We start from the raw sequence: 15,583 nt of genomic DNA, 5'->3' as shown, positions 1-15,583 counted from the left end.
CCTTCATTCACTCAACAATTATTAATTGAGTACCCAATATGAGGCAGACACTATTATAGGTGTTAAGGACAGAAGTGGGCAAAACTGATAAAAATTCAATCTTAGCTAGTTGTCTCTGCTGCAACATAGCCCTTTATTGACAATGATTTCCAGTGGTTAGAGATCAAATTTGTCAATCTCCACTTAATAAGTAAACTATTTGGTAAATAGTTTTATGCCCAATTCTTGACTCAGTCAACTCCAGTCTTTATGGCACCAACAATTAAATCTTGCCCTCACAAGACAGATATGATACTACTGAATTTTTTCTCCTTATTTCATATATTCGCTCTCTGATATTTCATTCATATAAGTCAGAGTTCCTTTCTCCCTTTCTAAACATGAAAACAGGAACACGTCTTTATCTTTCTATCCTCAGTTCTGACACAAATCAAGCACTCAAATGCTTGTTCATGAATTGTCTCAGCTTATTTAATAATAATTACTTTTTAAAATAAGCTTACTTGTCCCTACTAATTAACTTTCCAAGTGAATCATTTTAAATGATTTAATATTCCATTTAATTACCATCTAATTCAAGTGGTTTTAATTAATGAATAAAACTTTACTCTCTGAGTCTTTATTTAAAAAAAGATTAAAATGTCTTCATGCTATTGTCTTCCATATATATTAAACAGCATCACATTCTCCTTATTTTCAGTTGATGATCAACAGATCTTTCCTTTTCCATAAACCTTCAATGGTTGCCCATTTCCTAGAAAACAAAATTTAAAAAAAACCTTTCCTTAGCACTCAAAATCCTTTAAAAATTGTCTTTAAACCCTGGCTGGTGTGGCTCAGTGGATTAACCGTCGGCCTGCGAATGAAGTGTCGCTGGTTTGATTCCCAGTCAGGGCACATAACTAGGATGTACATCAGGTCCCCAGTTGGGGGCACGAGTGAGAGGCAACCACACAGTGATGTTTCTCTCCCTCTCTTTCTCCTTTTCCCTCTCTAAAAATAAATAAACAAACAAATAAATAATTTTTAAAAGACTGTTAAAAACTGTCTTTATTCTAACTTTCAACCTAAAATCTAGAAATCCTCTTCATGTTTCATCCTGCTACAACCAACCAATTCCCTGAACTCTTATAACCTTATTTTGTGAGTCTCTAGCTTTCTCTTTCCTTCTGATATCTACTCCCTTCTGATTTTTACATGACTAAATAAGTCATATATTTTAAGTCCTCTCACATTAGTTTATTTAGTACTTCTCTTATAGCAGCCACCACTAGGCTATATGATTCTTGAAGACATATATTCTATTTGATTAAACCCTATATATTTCATAGTACCTACCCCAGTACTTTCATTAATTTTTTTTTAAATTGTCAATTGCCCTGAAAAATAAATAGTGCTTCTACTCTTCACAAATTTTAGCTATTCTTTCTAAGACTTCAGAGGTTTTGCCCCAAAGAAAACTGCTGAGAAAAATTACAGCCTAAATTAATTAGGCTACTGTAGAGATTCAATAAATACAAAATTGCTAGTCTAAGATAACGGATGATGAGCCTACAGAGTAATTTTCTTCCAAGTTATAAGATATGTTTTATAAAGGCCAGTGGCCACTTCCTTCTTTGTCCTCCAGAAATATCCCTATTTGTGCAAATATTTTATAAATAGTATATAAATATTATGATTATACTGCCTAAGAGTCTAGGCACACCTCAGTCAGGGACAGAGCATAACATAGTGGTTCAAATTCTGGGCTCAAAAGTGTGACCAAAAAGACTGTGAGTCCTTTGTTCCCTCTTACCAGTTCTGTGACCTTGAGGAATTTAATTAACTTTTCTAAGTTTCAGTTTCTCATATACAAATGAGGATAATAATAGTACTTACCCTCCATGCTACTTTGATAATTAATGGAAATTATGTATATAAAGCACATAGCATAGTAAACCTAATAATTTTTCATTATTACAATCTATTTTCATTTCTGACATTGATATATCTGTGTGGCATAGCAGAGGGATCAGAGCAAATTATGAATAAAATCATAAAAGAACAGAGCAAATATCAAAGGCCAAAGTTTTATAAAGCCTATTAATATTTGAACACTATTTATAAACTTTATTAAAAATTATCTGAGCAATATCTGCCCTTACTCCAAACTGACTGTGTCTATATGCCCCACCTTTTATATGTCTGTAAATATTATCATTTGAAAATTCCAGTAATCATCATAAATTATTCAGGGCAATTCCAATACTGACGATGCATTTTAATCAATCAAACTCTTCTACTTTCCTCCAAAAGGTGAAGTTGTATATTTAAAAAGAAAAAAAAAAAATGCTGTTCACTTAACACACTAATTAATCAATTTCCAGTTTCCTGTCATACCTGCACATTGAAATTTTCACCTGAATCAGCAAAGATTAATCAAACAAAATAAATAAACATTTACTGTTTAATAAATGAGTATAATGCTAAGTGTTAATGTTATGAGTAAATTATTTACAAAGAAAAAAAAGAAAGGACGGATACAATAGCCCATTATCAGAGACTTCTGGCCAAGATGGAGGCCTAGACAGATATGCTGCATTTCCCTCCACAACTAAGAAGGAATACAACTGCTTCAAAACCAGAAACAACCAGAAGTTCCAGGAAATTGAGCTGCATGGAAGTCCAACAAACAAAAATATAAAGAAGAAATACTCTTCCAGATAGGAGGAGCAGAGCCAGGACAAGAAGGTCACACCACAGTGTGGCAGTGGCAGCAGTGGCAGACCAACAGAAAGTGAAGTCACACATTTTAAAAAGTAGGGAGGAACACCTGGGGAGTGCCTCCAGCACCAGACAAGACCACGCAGCTCACGGTCCCGGAGCCAGGGAAAATAGCTTTATTGCTTCTAACTGTGCAAACCAGTGAGGTTTGGGGTGGAGCAAGAAACTGCCAGGCTCTCCGCAGAGTCTGCTTGTTTAAAGGGCGCCCACAGTCCTAGAACATCTGCAGACCCACCGACTCTAAGAATAATGGCCAGGGCAATAGCTAGAGAGGCGCCAGGCCCTTACTGAAGTGGGATAGTGCTGAGCAAGTGGCATTGTTCCCTCTCAGACCCCTTCCCCCCACACAGAACCACAATGTGGTGAAATGGGTCGACCTGTACCAACAAATACCTAAGGCTCCACCACTTACAATGTAACAGGTGTGACAACTCTACCTAAGACACAGAGGCAAACAAACACAAGAGCCTGTCAAGATGAGGAGACAGAGAAGTATGGTACAAAAGGAGGAATGGATCAAGGTTCCAGTGGGAGAACTAAGCAATGAGGAGATAGCCAACCTAACAGATGAGGAGATAGACAACCTAACAGATGCAGAATTCAAAACACTGGTGATAAAGATGCTCACAGGCTTGAGAGATATGCTTGAGTATGGCAAATGCAAAAGGGAAGAAGTGAAGGCTATGCTAAATGAAATGAAGGAAAATCCACACAAAACCAATGGTGAAGGGAAGGAAACTGGGGTTAAAATCAATGATTTGGAACAAAAGGAAGAAAAAAACAGTCAACCAGTACAGAATGAGGAAACAAGAATTGGAAAAAATGAGGAGAGGCACAGGAACCTCTGGGACAACTTTAAATGTGCCAACATCCGAATGACGGGTGTGTCAGAAGGAGAAGAGGAAGAATGAGAAATGGAAAGCTTATTTGAAAAAATAATGGAGGAAAACTTCCCAAATTTGGTGAGGGAAATAGACATACAAGTCCAGGATGCACAGAGAGTCCCAAACAAGCTAGACCCAAAGAGGACCACACCAAGACACATCATAATTAAAATACTATAATTAAAAATAAAGAGAGACTCTTAAAAGCAGCAAGAGAAAAGCAGAGAGTTATCTACAAAGGAGTGCCTGTAAGACTATCAGCTGATTTCTCAAAAGGAACTTTGCAGGCAAGGAACTGGCAAGAAGTATTCAAGGTGATGAAAAGCAAGGACCTACAACCAAGATTACTCTATCCAGCAATCATTTAGAATGGAAGGGCAGATAAAGTGCTTCCCAGACAAGGTAAAGCTCAAGGAGTTCATCATCTCCAAGCCATTATTATATGAAATGTCAAAGGGACTTACTTAAGAAAAAGAAGATCAAAATTATGAACATTAAAGTGACAACAAACTCACACCTATCAACAACTGAATCTAAAAAATAAAAACAAAATCTAACTAAGCAAACAAGAATAGGAACAGAATCATAGGATGGGGACCACTTGGAGGGTTATCATCTGGGAGAGGGAAGGGGAAGAAATGGGTAAATGGTGCAGGGATTAAGAAGCATACAGTAGTCCCTTGCTATATCGTGGTTGACTTATCGTGGCCTCACTGTGTTGCGGGATTTTTAAAAATATTATACTTAATTATTTATCATGGATTTTTCACTGTATCGCGGGATTTTGCGGTACTGTATACATATGCTGTTAGAGTTACATAGGTTTAAGAGTGTAGAATAAATTTAAGGTGCCTACTTCATGGGGGGCGGCAGTCTGGAACGTAATACCCATGATAAGTGAGGATATACTGTAATCAGTTGGTACAAAATGGACAGGGGAAGTTAAGAATAATATAGGAATGAATGAAGCCAAAGAATTTATATGCACAACCCATGGACATGAACTAAGACGGGTGGGACTACTGGAGGGGAGCGGGAAACTGGGCAGAGAGGAACCAAGGGGAAAAAATTGGGACTACTATAACAACACAACCAATAAAACATACTTTAAAAAAACAGCCTATTGTCAAAAATCCAAGAGAGCAAGGCTATCTATGTCCCTAGATTTACGAGAACGGACTGGTCAGTTCCCCAGGCAGGACCAGCAAAACACGTAAGTATCAAATTGAGGTTGTAAGTCAACAATTCCCCTCATTTTCTTGATTCCCTCCTCTTCAGAGCAGCCATGGGAGAGATTGGGGGAATACAAGTAGATAGAGTAACTTTATAGAACATTTAAATGCCAGATAAATTAATATCATTTTATAAACCCTAGGAAATATTTTTTTGTCTGAAGTTGCTATATCCTGTTAACTAGGGAGATCTGCCTATTGTCTCTGGGAATGAAGACAAATACTCATTACAAGTTTTCAGTATATGTACTCCATATTGGTAAATGAATTAAAGCATGGTACTTAAATTCCAATGCAAAGTTGCACTTAATTAATGACCAAGTCCTTTGCTGAACTTATGCTCGTACAGTATAAAAACCAAATCCCATTCTATTGGTTGTTAAAATACTGGCATGGCCCCCTAACCTCACTGTGAAATAACAGAAAATAAGTTATATTTGTCTCTAATCAGGGTCCCAGCACAGAGCTGCTATAACCCATGTAATTTCCCAAGTGATAAGAGCACTCAGAGCATCTTTTGTTCTAACATTTTGTCTTTGACCTTGGTTCCTGACACAGTTTCTAAATCCCTTGAAATTTCCTGGGTGACAGGAGTGTCTTTTGTTAGAATGAGGAAACTCTTTGTGGGATCCTGAGGTTGGTCACCAGAAAGAGCAAGCCATGATTAGAACCTTTGAAATTTCAGCCTCACCCTTCAAGCTCCAAAAGGGTAGAGGCATTGAAGATTGATCATATCTGTGTTGAAGCCCCATAAAAATTCCCGAAGTGCAGGGTTCAGAGAGCTTGTGGGTTGATGTATGTAAGAGGGTGGCACCCCCATCTCCACGGGGCCAGCAGCTGCTGCACCTCGGACCCGTCTGGACCTCAACCTATGTATTGTTTTATCTGGCTATCCATGCATATTCTTACTACACTTTTTATAATAAACTGGTAATCATAAATAAGTGTTTCCATGAGTTCTGGGAGATATCCTAGCAAATTACCAAGCCCAAAGAGCAGGGCATGGAAACCACAATCTATAAGTGGTTGGTCAGAAGCAGAGGTGACAACCTGGTACTGGCAACTGGTGACTGAAGTGAAGGCAATCTTCAGAGACTGAGCCGATAATTTGTGGAATCCCACCTGATGTCTAAGAGAATTCCCTGGGGTGGGAAAAAAAACCCACATGCCTGGACTTGGAAGAATTTTTGTGTATGAGTAAAGAAGAAACACAAAATTGTTTTCCCAAACTCACACTGCCTCAGTTTCCTCATATGTAAAAGAGGAAGAAGATGAATGCTTACTTCACAGAATTTTTGAACAGGGGAGGGATTAACTGAGTTAACATTTTTAACTTATTAGAATAGTTAATAACATAGTCATTGTTAATAGTATTGGCAAATGTACTTATCTTTGTTTACAGATAAGCAGCAATTTATTATTTGTCCCTTTTTGGAATGAAAATTTTATTTCTTAAGTATGTATAATATGTTTAAGATTCAGGATCATATAGAGAAAGGTAGGTTCCTTCCCTTCTTAAATATGATGACTTTATATCCCTCTGTACCCTGTGACAATGAGAAGCCCTTCCACAGTTTTTTAAACAGACCCCTTTCCCATCATGTCACATCCATATCATCAATGCTCATACGAGATTACACATTATCTATGGATGAACCAAAAGTTGGCATTTAACTTAAATAGTTCACTGTCCATAGTTTTATTTTTTTAATAGCTATAAACATATAATCCTTCATATTGAGACTGGCACACATTTTTTTAAAAACCAAGATTCATATTCATCACATTTTTCACATGGAAACTGAGGCCCAGAAATGTTAATTAACTTACCTGAGGACATAGGCCCTTAGTGAGAGAGTCAGGAGCAGGACTTGATATTGCAGTAATCATGCAAACCTGCTAAACAACCTCAAATTTCCCCAGTGCTTGTAGGTGCACTGTAGCAGAACTGGTCTTTTTAAATACCTATTTCGACTCTTCCAATCTAGGAGTAATGCCACTTAGTATTCCACACCAGTTAGGGGTTAGAAATATCCTCTAGTGCATTTTAGTTCTGCATAGTCCCAGAGTGGCATAAAAGAGTTAACATGCTTCTCTAACTAGTACTTATGTTAGCAAAAAGAACTCCTTAAAAAATAGGAACAGAAAAGGAGTCATGAGTCTCTAAGATTGCAACAAGTCTATGTGCTCCCATAAAGTCTTTAAAATAAGGATCATTCAATAATTGTGTATAAAATGATAATGCTGACTCAGTACAAAGATTCAGTTATATTCCATATACTCCATTTAATAAAGAAGAATACAATCCATTTTAGAAAGAAAAGTCCATAAAAGTGATCATTTTTTTTTAAGTTTGATAGTTAGAGTTTAATAATGTAGCCAACTTCCTATGCAACAATTCCATTCAAATGCTTAACAGGTGTCTCAGACCAGCATGTCAAAAGGAAACTCAATGTCCACCCTCAAGTCATCTCCTCCTATATTCTCTTCTTTCAAGAAATTGAATTAAACAATGCCCTAAGAAACTCAAGATTTGTCCTTGACACTTTCATCTCCTACAAACATCAGAGTCAGTCAAGCATTCAGTTCTCTTGTTGCCACATTTCAAACACCCTTCATTTTACTCACTGCGTTCCTACCTCACTGCCACTGCTCTGCGCTAAGCAGGCATCACTTCCTGAACAGGACTCATGGCATGCTGCCACAGCTTCCTGCTCAGCCTCCTGAAGAGACTGGCTCTCCTCCAATCCATTCTCCTCGTTAAATTCATAGTGATCCTTCCATAACACAAATGTGATCATATCTGTTCTGTCTTTTAAACCTGTTCAATGGCTTCCCATTTTTAAAGCCATTCAGTGGCTCTTATTCATTCATTTAGTCATCTATATGATGTAATAAACACATCTAATCCACATCCAAAACACATCTAGAACCCCAGTAATGACCCACATTCAGCTAAAATGTTCAACCCAATCCCACACCCCTGTTTCTCCCCACACAAAGGGCCAACTGAATCCTATATTCATAACTAGCCTCGCTTGCTTTATATAAATCTTGTTTCATCTGAATATATCCATAAAATGTATATTTGCAAATTTTAGTTGATTTTAGCTTTTCAAACTGTATCATGCTACATATCATCTTTCAGGGACATAAATTTTATACTTAACTTACTATTGTATCATCAAGATTCTTTCATATTGGTACAAGTAACGGCAGTTCATTCATTTTGACTACTACATACTAATCCCTTATATTGATATATCACTGTTCATTCATGAGCTTTTCCATTGATAGGTGTATGGGTTATTTTCAGCTTTTATTTTTATGAACAGTATTTCTGTGAAATATGTGTATATGTGGAAGACATTTTCTTGAGTATATGACTATGAATAATGGTTCATACACAAATGTTCTGATTTGAAAGATAATGTCAAACTGCTATCTGAAGTTACTATAAAATGTGGAGATGAGTCATTTCTAATAATTGGTATTATCAGCCTTTTTAATTTTTGTCAACTGAATAGATATAAATATGTAATTGTAGCCTTGGTCTGTCTTTCCCTGATCAAAACTGATGTTCAATATTTCTTCATAAGTTTTTTTGCTATATGTGTTCCCTTTCTTAAGAAGTATCTATTCATGTCTGTGGTCCATTTATTTTCCTATCTGGCTATGTTGGCTTATCTTATTAATAGTAGATATTCTTTATATATATATATATATATTTGACAATAACCTCTCACATGTAAGTGCTTTGAACATCTACAATTTGTAACTTCTCTTTCTACTCTACTTTATATTTGGATAAACCAACTTTCTCAATTTTCGTTTTGTTTTGACATTAATACATCCAAAGTTTATCCTGGTTTATGACATGAAATAGACATCCAATTTCATCTGTTTTCCACATGGATTACCATGTTATTTTCAGCTCCATTTATTGAACATTTCCCGTACTGATGTTCAGTGCTTCCTCTGTCACATACTGAATATTCCAAACATAGGTGAGTGAGTCTACGTCCAGGGCCTCTATATTGCTCCACTGGGCAATTTTTCTACCTTTTATGTCCCTCTGTACCAATACTGCAGTCTTAATCACTCTAATTTTATAAGACTATATTTTTCTCCTCAAGAAATATCCTGGGTATTTGCCAATCTTTATCATTTCATAAATTAATATTTCCTACTTTAATGTTTTAGGCCTCTGCTTAAATGCCACAGCCTCTGTGAAATTTTATCTAATACCCTAAATGTATTTTCCTCTACTCAGAGCATCCATCTTCCTCATCCTAATACACATTATACCCTTTATGCTTGTCATTTCTAAATTACAGTGAAAGAGAGAGAAAGAGAGAGAGAGAAGTGTTTACTTTGTTATTGACTATGAGAGAGAGAGAGAGAGAGAGAGAGAGAGAGAGAGAGAGAGAGAAGTGTTTACTTTGTTATTGACTATAAGCTCCAAGACTAGTAGGGACCTCACTTCTCTTATATCTTTATGTTTCACCACATAGTAGGCACTTAACAAATGATTTTTAAAAGAGTTACTTTCTCCTTTGGGGCCTCATCCAGAATAACTGCTCCTCTTGTCCCCTGCTGTGTACCCATTCACCCTGGACAGCAAAGCCTGGTGCAGCCTCCTCATTCAGACCTTTCATTCACCATCTCAATATTTAGCAGCTACTGATTTAAAAAAAAAAAAAAAAAAAGTTCCCATGAGTGAATACTCCACTGAGGGACTTCTGCACATTATCTCATTTAATTCTCAAGGCAACTCAGTGAAGCAGGATTTACTGCCACTAAGGTTTTCATTTTAGTAAGAACACTAAGATTCGTTAAGGGATTTGTCAAAAGTCACATAACCAATTCAGTGGTGAGGAGGTAAGAACCAGGTTACTTAACAAAGCCTGGGCTTTTAACCTGGTGGTGATCATGTTACATCACCTGTAAACCCAGAAGACCTTATTATGCTTTTGCTGAGGATTTGTTTTTCCTTTGCCCATTACTGAGCTATGTTTTTCTTTATTAAGATATAATTGATGCATACCATTGTGTAAGTTTAACATATACAACATATTGACATCACAGGCACTTAAATAATTGATGATGTGATGCATAAATGCTTCTTGAAAAGTAAATCAGAGTATATGCTAATATTGAGTAGTTAAAAATTGTTTAAAATTTAGAATTTACAAGGGACCTTAGAAATCACTTTGCCCAAACTGTTTGTTTTAATAATAGAGATACTTAGGTCCCAAAAGATTAACTTTTTTAAAGGCCCATTTTAGCATATTTAGACATAAAAATTTCAGTTAAATAAACTTTGCACAGCAACTTCAGCCTGTAAATAAAATAAATTACAAATACATGGCACAAATTCCCAAATAAAGTAACATTCTGAAATAATAAGTAAAAATAGAAAGTATAATTAAACCCCTAAAGTCTATTTTACACTTATTCAAGATAAACATAATGTACAGCTAAACAAGCCTTAAAAATTAAGAGAATATAGCTTAATTTTACAATTTAAGTACAAGGACAAATTACTGTTTTTGTCTTCCAACATTACATTTCACCTTTTAAGATTTAAGATTGAACATTAAAAACTTAAATCAGCAAAACTGTACTTTTTTGATACTTGTAGAAAAAAATGTCATAATTTTGCTGAATCAGATTATAACATTTTTGTAACCAATCTAGCTGTCTCCATTTAAAAAATGACAAAGTGATCACTCCCAACTGATGTAATCCATCAAAAACACATTTCCACTTTCAGCCAAGCAGCAGCTCAACTGATTCTAACAAAGAAGCAGAGAAGGCTGATTTATTCTGGGATTTTAACCAAAGACCAGCAAATCAATCCCTATGTGCATTTATCAAAAACTGATAGATTCATAATGGTCTCCTCTTTGAATAGCTCTGGTATAAAGGAACAAAAGATGCATCTAAACCACTTAAATAGGCCTAAGCTCAGTCACTACCAAAGTACTTTTTATCTCAACCTTTGAAGTAGTCAAAAATTACAGTGAGAAAGTTAGATTCATTTTGAAAAGAGGAAGATAACCAGAATTTCTCCAGTTGAGCAAGAGCATTATTGCAATCTAAAGCAAACTCACAATGTCCTAAATACTTTTTTAACAAAAATTAATTTTTGGAAATGCTCTTCTGTCTTTCCTAAATCTCATACAACTAAATAGTATCAATGAGATTCTATTTATTAGCATATTTTTATTAATAAATAATTTTAAAAATATCTGTAATCCTTAAAACAGATTATGTTTATTAAATAAAAGACCATCTCAAGTCAGTAATTTATATTCACTCTTCATAAAGGTACAAACATTTCAAATAGGACTCAAAGTTTATCTTTTGTCATATTTATGAAGAAAGCTTTTGCTAAGCACAGAATTAATATAATCTAGATTTCAAGGGAAAAATGCTTAATTCAATGAGAATAAAACTAATTTCAAGTACCCTTAAATACTTTAGAAGCACTCATTTACCAGGAATATTTCAAAAATATCTTTGTAGATCTAGAAGTCAGCAAAAAGCATAGAGAAAATTATTTGAAATAATTTCAGGACATGAATTGCAGAAAATTATGACTTCACTTAATAAATCCTCATTTACATACATCATTATGTTTCTTTGGAATTCACTCTTTGCTAGTTATTGAAACTGGTTCCAAAAGAGGTAAATATTAAGTTAAAGTGACTGTCTGATATACTTGAAATTATCTTTTGCCTTTAATGTAGTGCAACAATCAGATTGGCCACCAATATGTGTTTTGTTTAAAAAAGTGTTTATTTGTTTGATAACATTTTGAATTCTTTAGGAGTGTCAAGTGCAGTTCCATCTTGCAACAATCCCCACCATCTCACTTTAGTAGGTTTTCTTCTTTATGTTACATGCTCAGCTCTAAGGGTTTTGCTTCTGGAAGCCTATACTTAAATTTTGTCCAGTTTGAATGTTCATTGAATTATTCTTCCCATGCATTCAACAGAGTGTAGGAATTATTAGAATTGAAATGTACCTTAAGAGGTTAGTTCACTCTTCTCATTTCTTCCAACAAGATACTGAGGCCAAGAAAAGTAGAATAACTTTACCACATTAAATGCATATTAACAGTTCTGCCGAAATGTTCTTCTAACTTAATAAGCTTAAACAACCCCAACTCTTGAAGTTCCATGTTTTGTTATGAGTCACCACCATTCTCTCATCTCTATAAAAGTAATATTTGCTTTATAAGCACTTACCCCTGAGCGCAGGTAGCAAGGATCTCTCCTTCTTGTCGTCACATTTGTTACATTCACTGAAGTACAGGAGTAAGAAGACATCAACCAGAACCCACATCAGCGAAGTGGCTAGAACCACCTTGCAGTAAACAAACCTCCTCATGTCTTTCCTTGATTGCTAGTTAACAAATAGACTGAAGACTGATGCTACTGTGATAAATCCAAGCCACAGGGGTGAACTCCAGGATAAAAGCAAAATACATCCCACTGTATTAAAAGAGAGAGAGAGAGAGAGAGAGAGAGAAAGAGAGAAAGAGAAAGGAAGAAAAGAAAAGAAAGAAAAAAAGAGAAAAGAAAATTGTATTACCATACAGTTTGTTTTGCATAAAGGAGATATAACGTGAAATATATGACTTACTTAATGTTCCCATATATATATCAGCACTTGGCCTTCAAAATCAGAATTAAAAGGCCAAACAAATAAAAGTTATAAGCAAGCTGAGTGGCTAAATTTTGAACAGTTAATTCTAGATGTGCTACTACTCTTTCTGGGCCCTTAGCAACTATCCAGTTTATTCAAGTTGTATTGCCTCCTCCTTAGCTTCCTATCATAACATTCTGTAGAGCACCAAGTTGTCCAATAGTGCAGTTCTGATTTTACCCTTCTTCAGCTCTTTCAAGGAGCCAATAAAGCTGAAGTAGAAATCAATATATCATAATGGCTAACAATTGGCCTTGATACACAGATAGGCTTGAGTCTATTTACTTCATATTTGTGGTAGCCTTTTGAAATTTTGTTTCCTTTATAAAATGAAAAAAACAATGCCAAATCTAAAGATTTGCTATGAGGTAGAAGTACAATAATGCTTGTAAACCATCTTGCAGAAGACAACATTATTAACATATAGAACAAAAACATTCTCAAATTTGCAAAAAGGGCAGTCACATGAAACAAGTCATCAGTTATTAAGCCTTAAAACTCCATCTGGTCTGCACAGAAAGTTGATCTACAGCAGATGTTTATGTTAGAATAAACAGCATACATTCAAAAAATATTATTACTGGAGAAACAACATATTAGGGTAGAGTGACTTAGGATAACCAGGGTATGAATTCTAAAAGGAATAACAAAAAAATGTACACAATTATTGAGAGATATTCAAAAACAGTATTGGATTAATACAATATACATATTTGTTCTATTTACACAACATAGGACAATAAGGACCTGGTTAATTCCATCTATATAGTATACAGATACATAAAGAGGTGATAGCGAGTTATAGATATAATCAAATATATTATATAATTTCCTACATTTTAAAAAATATCAACTGAAGTATACACTTATTGATGTGAATAAGTAACACAGTTTTCACAGATATTCAAGGAGAAGAGCTATTAAGTACAAAGACCCTCAGAATATTTTATAAACATTTGTCTCAAAATTAAAGCATCGACGTGCAATTCACTGAGGCAGAAGCTCTTTAAATTAATGGCAGCTGACTTTGTATAATAAAATACCACAAATGCTGTTGTCTGTTACAACCTATCCAGACTGGTAAAAAATTCAAAATTTACATAAAGTGACAATTTAAAAAAAATTATTATACCAAAGGGTCTACTTTCGATATTTACATAAAATTTACATTTATTCAGAATTTTTTTTTTAAAAAAGAAACCAACTGCAAATTTAAGAAATATGTGGCATTTTGGGTTTTTTTGCTTGTTATTTTTCTTGAAAAAATGCCATTCTAATTACTTATTTCATTGTTCTGTAAAAATTATAACTAACCATTGGAACTCAGCTTCTAAATCTGATTACAAGAGAAAGATTTCTCTATATATATTTCATCTTTTTTGTGTGTACTTTACTAAATATGAATGTGAAACAATTCAAGCTATCAAATTTTCTGGGGTTTTTTCATTTGTTTGTTTTTAAGTTGTTTTTTTTTGTTTTTGTTTTTGTATTTTTGTAAAATAATTTATTGTAGGAAAAAAAATGTTCTATGGAAAAGTGTATAAAAGAAAAAAATCCTATATTATAAAGATCAATAATAAAGACATAAGCAGCACCATTCCTGGCTAAGTCATAAAGTGACTTTACAGAGAAGGATATGTAATGATGGAAGCAGAGGTTGAAGTGATACAGTCATTAACCAACAAAGGGGGATGGAGTTGGCTGATAAACAGAAAATGATTCTTCTCTAGGACCTCTTGAAGGAATCAGCCCTGCCAACACTTGATTTTAGCTTATTGGGAATCATTTTGAACTTTTGAAATGTAAAACTGAGTCCAACACAAAGAAGAGAAATTACAATGGAAATTGTACCATCTGTTTTTCCAAATATGTATCCTTCAGGAAATTAGAACTTTCTATGTGATCTCACGAACACAGCAGCTACAAAGAAACCTGCTCCTTAGAAGTTGCAAGATCTCCTTCCCTAAGAACCAATTGTGCCTTTGAGGTAGCAACTACTGCTCTAGGAACTAGTCACCGTAGAAACAGCTTCACAGGCCCAACACCTGGCTGCTCACCTCCATCCCCCAACACTGCCCTCAAATATATTGTAAAAGTGATTTGACCCCAACCTAAATAACAAACAGCTATTGTGTTTCCTCTGGATTTTCACTGAAGGAATCACAGCTAAGAATATTTCTAAATCAGCACATCTATAGGGTGTACAAGCTTTCCTTCCAGCCCTTCTGTTAGTCAGCCCCCTTCTTCTATGGGAACCAGTCAGGTCAAGAACAAGGAAACTGGCCATACAGATGACCTCTGTTTGCAGGCCTTCTCTGTGGATCCTCTCCAGCCTGTCAGTCCTCTGAAAATCCATTTCATCTCTATGGGAAAAGAGATGAGCATGAAGGACAAGATGAAGTCTGTTTGGCAAATAGTCCTTTGCCACTTAAGCAGTGTTCAATAGAAAATAATTCAGAACCTTTGGTAAAGAAAATTAAACCTAAAGTGGTAGTAGAAAATTTTTTCACAAAAACAAAAACAAACGAACAAACACACAACCAGGTTGAACACCACACCACTGTTGGTATAAGAACAACTGGGAGTGGATCCCAGAATGGGGACCAGTGCATTTTGAACATAGGGGGATTTGTAGAGATAGCTTATATACTAGAAAGAATAAAAATATTGCCAAATGCCCTGATTGGCATACATTTATCCAAAAATGTGTCTAAATAACATTATGATCTCATTACCTACCCTTCAGTTGAGAAAATATCAAGAGTTGACTACAGTGAATCTTAAACTGCTGAACATAGTTCTACAGGGAATTTTGAAATAAAACCTCCTTCATTTCTGAATGGAAAAAAACTGACAAAAAGAAAATAAGTTTGGTAGATATGGGAATTAACAGTGAAATTGAAGATATGAATAGCATCTTGTTTCTCAGTGAGCTTTTTTGACCCAACTCCTACAAGCTGCTGCTTTTTCTCTGTGTGCTCCTCAGGA

The 15,583-nt window shown here is 35.1% G+C and overlaps 1 protein-coding gene across 2 annotated transcripts in view; it reads right to left on the bottom strand.

The window, feature by feature from the left end:
* GALNT13 (polypeptide N-acetylgalactosaminyltransferase 13) overlaps positions 1–15,583 on the bottom strand; it is a 514,019-nt gene that overhangs the window by 431,248 nt on the left and 67,188 nt on the right. For both annotated transcript variants that reach the window (XM_090267489.1, XM_090267494.1), the window contains exon 3: positions 12,136–12,381. In XM_090267489.1, the coding sequence (XP_090123615.1) occupies positions 12,136–12,277 (142 nt within the window). In that variant the 5' untranslated portion in view covers positions 12,278–12,381. The remainder of the gene's footprint in view (positions 1–12,135; positions 12,382–15,583) is intronic.

Source organism: Furipterus horrens, unplaced genomic scaffold, assembly GCF_987537825.1.
Source record: "Furipterus horrens unplaced genomic scaffold, mFurHor1.1.pri manual_scaffold_1, whole genome shotgun sequence".
NCBI classification, from domain to species: domain Eukaryota; kingdom Metazoa; phylum Chordata; class Mammalia; order Chiroptera; family Furipteridae; genus Furipterus; species Furipterus horrens.
This window is presented reverse-complemented; position numbering and strand designations above follow the sequence as displayed.